This window comes from Bombina bombina, chromosome 1 (assembly GCF_027579735.1).
Source record: "Bombina bombina isolate aBomBom1 chromosome 1, aBomBom1.pri, whole genome shotgun sequence".
NCBI classification, from domain to species: Eukaryota; Metazoa; Chordata; class Amphibia; order Anura; family Bombinatoridae; genus Bombina; species Bombina bombina.
In genome coordinates this window covers 1,375,724,035-1,375,736,254 of record NC_069499.1, presented here as the reverse complement: position 1 = coordinate 1,375,736,254, position 12,220 = coordinate 1,375,724,035, and the positions used below count along the sequence as shown (strand labels likewise).

At 39.2% G+C, this 12,220-nt stretch overlaps 1 protein-coding gene across 2 annotated transcripts in view; it reads left to right on the top strand.

The window, feature by feature from the left end:
* The window catches only part of C1H1orf43 (chromosome 1 C1orf43 homolog), an 86,094-nt gene that overhangs the window by 15,950 nt on the left and 57,924 nt on the right, over positions 1–12,220 (top strand). Inside the window, exons 5-7 of one of the 2 annotated variants that reach the window (XM_053704445.1) lie at positions 6,452–6,618; positions 11,124–11,182; positions 11,269–12,035. In XM_053704445.1, coding sequence (XP_053560420.1) covers positions 6,452–6,618; positions 11,124–11,182; positions 11,269–11,467 — 425 coding nt within the window. In that variant the 3' untranslated portion in view covers positions 11,468–12,035. Of the gene's footprint in view, positions 1–6,451; positions 6,619–11,123; positions 11,183–11,268; positions 12,036–12,220 lie in introns of those variants that run through there. The other variant, XR_008401034.1, reaches the window with a different exon arrangement.

The following is a 12,220-nucleotide window of genomic DNA, read 5'->3' as shown; positions in this document are numbered from 1 at the left end:
TTTGATAAGATCAAGCGTTCAATCTCCAAGCAGTCAGCTGGAGTGAGACCAGATTCGGATGTTCGAACGGACCTTGAACAAGAAGGTCTCGTCTCAAAGGTAGCTTCCATGGTGGAGCCGATGACATATTCACCAGATCTGCATACCAAGTCCTGCGTGGCCACGCAGGAGCTATCAAGATCACCGACGCCCTCTCCTGATGGATCCTGGCTACCAGCCTGGGGATGAGAGGAAACGGCGGGAATACATAAGCTAGTTTGAAGGTCCAAGGTGCTACTAGTGCATCTACTAGAGTCGCCTTGGGATCCCTGGATCTGGACCCGTAGCAAGGAACCTTGAAGTTCTGACGAGAGGCCATCAGATCCATGTCTGGAATGCCCCACAGTTGAGTAATTTGGGCAAAGATTTCCGGATGGAGTTCCCACTCCCCCGGATGTAATGTCTGACGACTCAGAAAATCCGCTTCCCAATTTTCCACTCCTGGGATGTGGATTGCAGACAGGTGGCAGGAGTGAGTCTCCGCCCATTGAATGATTTTGGTCACTTCTTCCATCGCCAGGGAACTCCTTGTTCCCCCCTGATGGTTGATGTACGCAACAGTCGTCATGTTGTCTGATTGAAACCGTATGAACTTGGCCTTTGCTAGCTGAGGCCAAGCCTTGAGAGCATTGAATATCGCTCTCAGTTCCAGAATATTTATCGGTAGAAGAGATTCTTCCCGAGACCAAAGACCCTGAGCTTTCAGGGATCCCCAGACCGCGCCCCAGCCCATCAGACTGGCGTCGGTCGTGACAATGACCCACTCTGGTCTGCGGAAGGTCATCCCTTGTGACAGGTTGTCCAGGGACAGCCACCAACGGAGTGAGTCTCTGGTCCTCTGATTTACTTGTATCTTCGGAGACAAGTCTGTATAGTCCCCATTCCACTGACTGAGCATGCACAGTTGTAATGGTCTTAGATGAATGCGCGCAAAAGGAACTATGTCCATTGCCGCTACCATCAAACCTATTACTTCCATGCACTGCGCTATGGAAGGAAGAGGAACGGAATGAAGTGTCCGACAAGAGTTTAGAAGTTTTGTTTTTCTGGCCTCTGTCAGAAAAATCCTCATTTCTAAGGAGTCTATTATTGTTCCCAAGAAGGGAACCCTTGTCGACGGAGATAGAGAACTCTTTTCCACGTTCACTTTCCATCCGTGAGATCTGAGAAAGGCCAGGACTATGTCCGTGTGAGCCTTTGCTTGAGGAAGGGACGACGCTTGAATCAGAATGTCGTCCAAGTAAGGTACTACTGCAATGCCCCTTGGTCTTAGCACCGCTAGAAGGGACCCTAGTACCTTTGTGAAAATCCTTGGAGCAGTGGCTAATCCGAAAGGAAGCGCCACGAACTGGTAATGCTTGTCCAGGAATGCGAACCTTAGGAACCGATGATGTTCCTTGTGGATAGGAATATGTAGATACGCATCCTTTAAATCCACCGTGGTCATGAATTGACCTTCCTGGATGGAAGGAAGAATTGTTCGAATGGTTTCCATTTTGAACGATGGAACCTTGAGAAACTTGTTTAAGATCTTGAGATCTAAGATTGGTCTGAACGTTCCCTCTTTTTTGGGAACTATGAACAGATTGGAGTAGAACCCCATCCCTTGTTCTCCTAATGGAACAGGATGAATCACTCCCATTTTTAACAGGTCTTCTACACAATGTAAGAATGCCTGTCTTTTTATGTGGTCTGAAGACAATTGAGACCTGTGGAACCTCCCCCTTGGGGGAAGCCCCTTGAATTCCAGAAGATAACCTTGGGAGACTATTTCTAGTGCCCAAGGATCCAGAACATCTCTTGCCCAAGCCTGAGCGAAGAGAGAGAGTCTGCCCCCCACCAGATCCGGTCCCGGATCGGGGGCCAACATTTCATGCTGTCTTGGTAGCAGTGGCAGGTTTCTTGGCCTGCTTTCCCTTGTTCCAGCCTTGCATTGGTCTCCAGGCTGGCTTGGCTTGAGAAGTATTACCCTCTTGCTTAGAGGACGTAGCACTTGGGGCTGGTCCGTTTCTACGAAAGGGACGAAAATTAGGTTTATTTTTGGCCTTGAAAGACCTATCCTGAGGAAGGGCGTGGCCCTTACCCCCAGTGATATCAGAGATAATCTCTTTCAAGTCAGGGCCAAACAGCGTTTTCCCCTTGAAAGGAATGTTAAGGAGTTTGTTCTTGGAAGACGCATCAGCTGACCAAGATTTCAACCAAAGCGCTCTGCGCGCCACAATAGCAAACCCAGAATTCTTTGCCGCTAACCTAGCCAATTGCAAAGTGGCGTCTAGGGTGAAAGAATTAGCCAATTTGAGAGCACGGATTCTGTCCATAATCTCCTCATAAGGAGGAGAATCACTATCGATCGCCTTTACTAGCTCATCGAACCAGAAACACGCGGCTGTAGTGACAGGGACAATGCATGAAATTGGTTGTAGAAGGTAACCCTGCTGAACAAACATCTTTTTAAGCAAACCTTCTAACTTTTTATCCATAGGATCTTTGAAAGCACAACTATCTTCTATGGGTATAGTGGTGCGTTTGTTTAAAGTAGAAACCGCTCCCTCGACCTTGGGGACTGTCTGCCATAAGTCCTTTCTGGGGTCGACCATAGGAAACAATTTTTTAAATATGGGGGGAGGGACGAAAGGTATACCGGGCCTTTCCCATTCTTTATTTACAATGTCCGCCACCCGCTTGGGTATAGGAAAAGCTTCTGGGAGCCCCGGGACCTCTAGGAACTTGTCCATTTTACATAGTTTCTCTGGGATGATCAAATTCTCACAATCATCCAGAGTGGATAATACCTCCTTAAGCAGAGCGCGGAGATGTTCCAACTTAAATTTAAATGTAATCACATCGGGTTCAGCTTGTTGAGAAATTTTCCCTGAATCTGAAATTTCTCCCTCAGACAAAACCTCCCTGGCCCCCTCAGACTGGTGTAGGGGCATTTCAGAACCATTATCATCAGCGTCCTCATGCTCTTCAGTATCTAAAACAGAGCAGTCGCGCTTACGCTGATAAGTGGGCATTTTGGCTAAAATGTTTTTGATAGAATTATCCATTACAGCCGTTAATTGTTGCATAGTAAGGAGTATTGACGCGCTAGATGTACTAGGGGCCTCCTGAGTGGGCAAGACTCGTGTAGACGAAGGAGGGAATGATGCAGTACCATGCTTACTCCCCTCACTTGAGGAATCATCTTGGGCATCATTTTCAGTGTCACATAAATCACATTTATTTAAATGAGAAGGAACCCTGGCTTCCCCACATTCAGAACACAGTCTATCTGGTAGTTCAGACATGTTAAACAGGCATAAACTTGATAACAAAGTACAAAAAACGTTTTAAAATAAAACCGTTACTGTCACTTTAAATTTTAAACTGAACACACTTTATTACTGCAATTGCGAAAAAGTATGAAGGAATTGTTCAAAATTCACCAAAATTTCACCACAGTGTCTTAAAGCCTTAAAAGTATTGCACACCAAATTTTTTAACTTTAACCCCTTTACAGTCCCTGGTATCTGCTTTGCTGAGACCCAACCAAGCCCAAAGGGGAATACGATACCAAATGACGCCTTCAGAAAGTCTTTTCTATGTATCAGAGCTCCTCACACATGCGACTGCATGTCATGCCTCTCAAAAACAAGTGCGCAATACCGGCGCGAAAATGAGGCTCTGCCTATGATTAGGGAAAGCCCCTAAAGAATAAGGTGTCTAAAACAGTGCCTGCCGATATTATTTTACCAAAATACCCAGATTAAATGATTCCTCAAGGCTAAATATGTGTAATATATGAATCGATTTAGCCCAGAAAATGTCTACAGTCTTAATAAGCCCTTGTGAAGCCCTTATTTACTGTCTGAATAAAAATGGCTTACCGGATCCCATAGGGAAAATGACAGCTTCCAGCATTACATCGTCTTGTTAGAATGTGTCATACCTCAAGCAGCAAAAGACTGCTCACTGTTCCCCCAACTGAAGTTAATTCCTCTCAACAGTCCTGTGTGGAACAGCCATGGATTTTAGTAACGGTTGCTAAAATCATTTTCCTCTTACAAACAGAAATCTTCATCTCTTTTCTGTTTCAGAGTAAATAGTACATACCAGCACTATTTTAAAATAACAAACTCTTGATTGAATAATAAAAACTACAGTTAAACACTAAAAAACTCTAAGCCATCTCCGTGGAGATGTTGCCTGTACAACGGCAAAGAGAATGACTGGGGTAGGCGGAGCCTAGGAGGGATCATGTGACCAGCTTTGCTGGGCTCTTTGCCATTTCCTGTTGGGGAAGAGAATATCCCACAAGTAAGGATGACGCCGTGGACCGGACACACCTATGTTGGAGAAAAGGGCCTTTTGTAGGGCCTTGCCCTAAAGTTAACAGCTCCTTTGCTAAAAAAAGAAAACCAAAGACCCCCTAACAGTATACAAACCCACAAAATAAAGTAAAACCTAATCTACCCATTGCCCTAAAAAGGGCATTTGTATGGGCATTACCCTTTAAACGGCATTCAGCTCTTTTGCTGCCCATTAAAAATAAAAAATATCTAAAACAATTATTGGTATTCTAATACCCATTTAAAAAAAAAAACACCCCAAAATAACAGAAACCTAATCCATAATAATCTACCAATAGCTCTTAAAAGTGCCTTTTGTAGGGCATTGCCCTAAATAAATCAGCTCTTTTTCTAAACAAAAATACAAAGACCCACTAACATTACAAACCTCCACCCCCCCCAACCCACAAAATAAAAAAACTATCTTAAAAAAAACTATTCTACCCATTGCCCTGAAAAGGGCATTTGTATGGGCATTGCCCTTAACAGGGCAGTTAGCTCTTTTTCCTGTCCATAAAAGGGCATTTAGATCTTAAGAAATGTCCAACCCCTAATCTAAAAAAAACACCCACTCAAAAAAACCTTAAAAAAACCTAACACTAACCCCTCTTTAGGTACTCACAGTTGCTATAGTCCCGCTTGAAGGATCTTCATCCCGGCGGCTCCATCTTCATCCATCGCGGGACAGGCATCTTCTTCATCGCTGTTGAGGCGGAGCAGTCAATGTGCGGAGGCGGAGGTCCATTGATCCGACGTGGAGGTCCTGTTCATGCGATCGTCGGCCGCACACTGAGGATTGAAATGCAAGGTACCCCTTTTTTTACTGGGGTATCTCATCCTATTGGCTGATTTGAACAGCCAATAGGATTTTAGCAGCCCTAATTCCTATTGGCTGATTACATTTTTTTCAGCCAATAGGAATGCAATGGTACCCCCAGTATAAAAGGGGTACCTTGCATTTCAATCCTCAGTGTGCGGTGGACGATCACATGAAGAGGACCTCCACGTCGGAACGATGGACCTTCGCTTGGACCTCCGCGCATCGCTCCGCCTCCGCAGGGATGAAGAAGATGCCGGTCCGCGATGGATGAAGATTCTTCAAGCGGGACTTCAGCAACTGTGAGTACCTAAAGATGTGTTAGTGTATTAGATTAGGTGTAATTCTTTTTTATTTTTGATAATTTCGTTTGTTATTTTTCGTAATTTAGTATTTTTATTTCTTGTAATTAGATACTTTGTAATTTTTATAGTAGTGTTAGGATTTTTTGTAATGTGTATTTTAGTTTTCTTTAATTGGTAGTTTAATTTTAGTTTAATAGTTATATTAGTTTAATTGGTAGTTTAAACTTAGTCTTTTTTAATTTGACAGGTAAGTTTTAATTTAAGATAGGGAAATTGTAATATTAATATAAAGTTAGGGGGTTGTTAGGTTTAGTGGTTACTAGTTTAATTTAGTTTATTGCGATGTGGGGGACTTTCGGTATAGGGGTTAATAGTTTAATTTAGTATATTTCGTTGTGGTGGGCTTGCGGTTTAGGGGTTAATAGGTTTATTATAGTGGCGGCGGTGTCGGGGAGCGGCGGAATAGGGGTTAATAACTTTCGTATAGTGGGGGCGATGTGGGCGGATGGCAGATTAGGGGTTAAAAGGCTTGCGGCACAGCTATACCGACAAAATTCGCAATGGCTGCGTTACTGTTTTAATGCTGAAATGGCCATTTTTTCAGCGTTAAAAGATGAACGCACAACTCGTAATCTACCTGTATGAGTTTAATGTAATTGGTGAAGTGACACCTCTATTTATTCCTGATTAGGGATGTCTGGTTACATATTTAACCTAGTAGATGAGGTTGAAAGAAGAACAAATCTTTTTTGATCCCTTAATTTATTAAGCTGCAAAGGACAGGAGTGGAGCTACAGAAGTAGTCTATAGGGGCTGCATACTACCCCCAGGCTACCCATTGCCCAACATCTGCTATAATTCTAATTTATTTAGTTCGTTATATACATGTTTTTTTTTTTTTTTTTTTTTTTTTTTTATTGGAATGACTTTTTTATACACATCTCTTCGCTCTTTGACAGACATCCCTTTCTATGATAATGGAAAGAAACCCGGGACTCTATTAAGCAAGAATTTCCGGGCATATTTGCTTGAGCTTCGTGACGCCAGTTCTCCATACAAAGGTGTCCGTAAGATTTTGTTAGAGTCTCTCCTGGATGGGTATGATGCTGCTCGATATGGCACAGGGGTAAGGCTGACTCTCAATATCATTTCCCTCTCACTTGTTTCACAGCAGTAACATAACATGATATTATTTGTATCGTACTGTAAGAATGCGAGTGCAAACTGTAAAGGTGTTTGTGCATGCTGTCTCAAGCATAAAAAAATAATTATTTGGCAACATACAGTAGATTTATTCTATTTGCTAATTTTTGTAGAGATTAGTACTCCTTGCAGGCTGATGGACAAGAGCATTTCACTGAAATGCAAACTCTAAAACGTTCTTCTGGTTTTGGTAGTCTAAAAGTTTACTTTTAAAGGGACAGTAAGGTCAAAATTTAAACTCTCATGATTCAAAAAGAACATGATATTTTAAAGAACTTTCTATTGTGAAATTTGTTCTTTTGGTATCCTTTGTTGCAGAGTAACTCTAGGCAGGCTGATAGGAGCTCAGGAGCGTGCACATGTCTCTAGCAGTTTATGGCAGCAGTGTTTGCAACATTGTTATACAAATAGCTAGACATGTGCACGCTCTTGAACTCATCTAGGATTACTCTTTAAGAAAGGATACCAATAGAACTAAACACAATTGATAATAGAAGTAAATTGGAAAGTTATTTCAACTTCATGATCTATCCAATATATTTTAAGTTTAATTTTGACTTTACTGTCCCTTTTTAATATACACCAGTATGAATAAGGATTATTATTTTTTTTACTAGTGCTTTTTTTCTAGACCTATGGGCAAGGCATTTGCTAGTTATGCATGCCCACAATTCAGAATCATAGAATACCTTCTGCGTCTTAGAATTAAAAAAGGAATAAAACTAAATGTGTGTGTTCTATACATTATTACGGTGACTGCGACACGTCTGTCATGTGTATGCCTAAAGTTGATGTTTGATATAGCAGAATGTGCATGTGTAATTTTTTTTTATTTTTTTCATAACAGCCATTTAAAACTAACTGTACTACCCTAAATACTGGGGGGTGTTGAGCACTACTGAATAAGCTGCCGCCACAGGGTACAGGGAGGTTGAGCACAACAAAAGTTACACAGTATATCCTTTATATGCAGTGGACACTTCTGCAGCAGTATCCAGTCCACCATTTAAAGTATAGGATGGTGCCACAATCTAATGATAATCTGTGTATTATCAGTAACTCTCTAACAACAAATTAGAAAGTTGCTTTAAATTGCATGCTGTATCTGAATCGTGAAAGAAAAATATTGGGTTCCGTATCCCTTTAAGATACATTATAATACAAAGGTTATTCATCCTGAAATATAGATTGCTGATATATTCATGGATTTAATGTTTTTTTGTTTTTTCCGGTGAATTAATTCCATTAATCCATTCACAATGTCATTCTCTCCCAAATGTTTCTGTCAGATTATTTTGGACAATTTTTCTACCTTGAAGGATATTATTATGAAAAGAAAATTGTATGGAGTGGAATAGATATGCACAAGGATTTAAGTGTGAGGAGGGAGGGGCAAACATTACAAATTAAAAAATTTTATGTTATTGTTTTAGTTAAATAAAACTATTTCAATTGTTAGTAATGTAATCATTATTGTTCTCCTTCCATTAAAGTACAGGTGAAAAGTTGATCAAATATGAACGATTAACCAATTAAACTGGATATAGCTTTCCTCCAAATGATGTCATTCATTTCCATGATCTAGCTATGCATATCTAATGATATATAACCAAATCAGTAATCATCTGATAGAACTGGAAAAAAAAATAATCTAAAAATGTATTCTAAAAATGAAAAACATGATTTTAATTGGTCTTACTAACTAGTGGTTTAAATCAACCCTGTTTATAAGTATCAGTAAATAATAAATATGTAACCCTGGTCATGGTGGGCCACCACTCATGTTGCTAATTTCCAGAGTGTTCATCTCACACCAGAGTGACTTGATAAAGGATTGTCATGTGCCCAAGATAGAAGGCTCATTCTCTGGTTTGGATATGAATAGATTTTTTTGGTGATTTAGTAATTCAGTTATTTGTTGATTTAATTTCTTGAGCAGAGCAGTGAATAACTGTGTGATTATATTTTAAAGAGGAATAATAGTAATAATAATAAGTCATTTAGAAGAATTTAAAAATACATGGAGTGGGTCTCCACTTTTACAATCTTTGACCCAGTGACATGAGAAAATGTTGATGAATGGATTGAGAAAGAAAGCCCAATGGGGCAAACTTTAAGTATAGGAGGTTATTGTACTCCATAAGGATACTTGTTCTTTAATCCCTTCCAGTGCATGCCTCTATTCTGAGAGCAAGCTTCAATATTTATTTATTTTTACCACAAAATAGAACATCCAAAGACTCTCAAAGGTTTGTAAAGTATTCCAAGGTCTCAGAAACATCTCTAAATATTAAGCCTATTCTTGATGTAATCCTGCTGCTGTGTTTAAAGCTCCCTCATTCCAGCTAGTTTGAGTATAGAGTTCTAAATTTAACACAATATTGGGTGATTGGATGGGAATCATGACGCTTTAGCTTTCTTAGCTCTTCTTGTTTTTTTGGAAGAATGCTTCCTAAAGTGTAGGCAACACTGATTTAAGGATCTACTACAATCAGCATGTGTGCTGTCTTACTTCTAAGGCAAGGGAACCTTTAGAAAGGAGGAAGTGGGGTGTGACCGTACATAGCTGTTATTTTTTTTTTTTTCTGTTTAATGTCAGCAGCTTAGCACTGCAAGTACACAGCAACTATCTCTGCTACTGTATATCACTCAACTGTGCTCACATATTTGTTTTGTCAAGTTGAGAAGTCAGTACAGGTGACTTTGTAAACAGAGTCAGTTTACAAAAAGGTGGATCTTTGGATGTCACCCAGAGTTGTTAGAGATATGAAACACATTGAGGTTGTAATATAAACTGCATATGAATAACAGAAAATATTGCTCTATAATTATTATTCATTTTGCCCCATTTTTTTCTATAATCTTAACTCTACAAATGGTGGGACTTCAAAATCTAGGACACAAGCCTAATCCAGGTATATTCTAATCTACAGGGTATTTAATCACTGTAGTAGCTCATTTATAGATGTCTGTAAGTGGTCTGAGCAAAGAGGATTAGAGACTTTTAAACTAGTACATCTATTACCAGGAATAAGTTACAGTTTACATTTGTGTATATGAGTTTGTTTGTTTGTGTTACATGCAGACCATTTGCATTAGTGTTTAATTGCATATCTAAAGGAAATGTGTTTTGTGTCCCTTTTAGCTTCTCAGGGTAGTATGCTGGAATAGCTGCCTGAGTGGCTGATGAATAATTTGGTGAGCATTGAAGGAAATGGCTTCAGGAATAATCACAAAGTAAAAAGGAAGTTTAAATCCAGGCGAGCATGAAACGCCAGGAACCAAATCACAAGAAGTAGTACAAATACAGATCTGAAGTTAGGAAACAAAATGTATATAAGATACACAGTATCACAAAAAGGCACTAATCACCAGTAGAGTCAACATCAATCATTCATGATTCAGATAGTGCATAACATTTGAAACCTCTTTCCCATTTACTTTGTTCTTTTGGTATCCTTTTTTAATAGTTAACCTAGGTGTCCACGTGTCTTTAGCATCTATGGCAAAAGTATTTTCAACAATGTGTAATATTGCTATAAACATTGTTGCAAATAGCGTTTTTAAAGAACAAAAATAATAATTAGAGTAACTTTTGTAATGGATTGTGGATTGTATTAAACCTCCTGATTTTATGTTTTTTTTTTTTATTTTCTTTTAATAATATGTGATTATATATATATATTTTTACAATACACACACAAATGCTGCAGAACACGGGTGTACCTTGCCCTTAAAGCTAAATTTCTATACAGAGCAATATCTATCTAAATTTTGACGGCAGATAAGAGCCATAGGCCCAGCAAGTCTGGCCGATATTTCCTTAAAGTATAATTGTATCTAGTTTGTAGGATAGCCTTGTGCTTATATAATCCTTATATGATATAATCCCTTTATTACCCCTGTACATTTCAGGTTATCAAGGGGTTACATATTTTACAGTAGATTATTATATAAATTGGATGCACAACCCAAAATTTCTGGTGGTTAAAGGGGCACTCAAGTCAAAATAAACTTTTATGATTCAGAAAGCGCATGCAGTTTTAAGACACTTTCCAATTTACTTCCATTATCAAATGTTGCAGTCTTTTTATATGCACACTTGGGGTACAAGATCCTACTGAGCATGTGCACAAACGCACAGGATATACGTATACTAGTCTGTGGTTGGCTGATGTCTGTCACATGATACAGGGGGCTGGAAAATGGGAGAAAAAATCTATTATTTGAAATTCAGAGAAGGGTTTCAAATCATTGTCGTTTTTTTATTATGCACTTGTTCATTATGCAATTCTACTGAATAGAGTGATCCTTTAAATTTTTTAGGCTAGGCACTAAATGTAAAAAAAAAGTTAAACCCTTCTTACATTATAGGGGAAATATGTGCTCTGATAATTCAGTCCTTCCTACTCTACTACTTTGTTTCAGGTGCATGGAAAAACAGAACACCAGAAGTTCATGGAATATCTTAATGAGCTTTCATCAATGTAAGAAACGTATGCCTTTCAAAGTCTTGTTTCCTTCCTAATAATACCAGGCTGAGCTTGAATCTCACAATTTTTCTCTCCTCCAGTGTCAAGTCTCAAAAGGGAGGGAGTCAAGGGCGATGCATTGCTGCTGCCAAAGATCTTACTGCATCACCAGAACCCACTGAGACACCTACTATCCAGGTGACTTACTTGCCATCTAATCAGAAGAGCAAACGGCCCAAGCACTTCCTGGAGCTAAAGAGCTTTAAAGACAATTACAATACTTTGGAAAGCACACTATGAATAGATATACAAGGGAGGGGAACTAAACAGTTTTTACCTGTGATCGGAGCAGTTTGTAGCTTGTTTACGTGATTAACAGGTTCCAATCATCTTCTGGCGGTGACCAATGAAGCAACGCGACAGAAAAGTGCAAACCTCTCTCTCCTCTTTAGCAGAGAATTCTTTTGGTTATGTTTGCCTGTCAGTAGTAGGAGTGTTTGTTGCTGTGCTATACATACTGCTTTACAAAATGTATGTGTCCGCAGTATTTTTCTATAAACAGATGCATTTGGGGTACATGCGTCTGTATCTTTTGAAATAAGATATAGCGTTGCTTGAGTGCCCGTATACAACTAGAGACTGGAGTGTTTATAAAAAAATTTTGAGAGCTATATAGGAACTTTTGAAAAGACTGGAAATGGGACTGTGTATATAATGTTACTGTATTTATGTATTGTACATCCTGAAGTAATTTCACCAAATTTGTTCAGCCTACTATATTATTGCTGACTCAGTTTGTAACCTGTATAGTGTGGATTGTGGCCGTCTATTCATTTTACAGTATTAAACAGGAATAATAATAATAAAAGCTGAATTCTGTTTGGTTTTTCTTTACTAACGTACTCACTGTTGGTTTTTTTTAGTTAGGTTTTTTTTTTTTTTTTGTTTGGTTGTTGTTGAATTTACACAGTGATGTTTACTACCTTTAGAAACTATGGCCTAAATGAAGCAATGTTTTGTATGGAATGGTTCTTTATTATATGACCTTAAAGG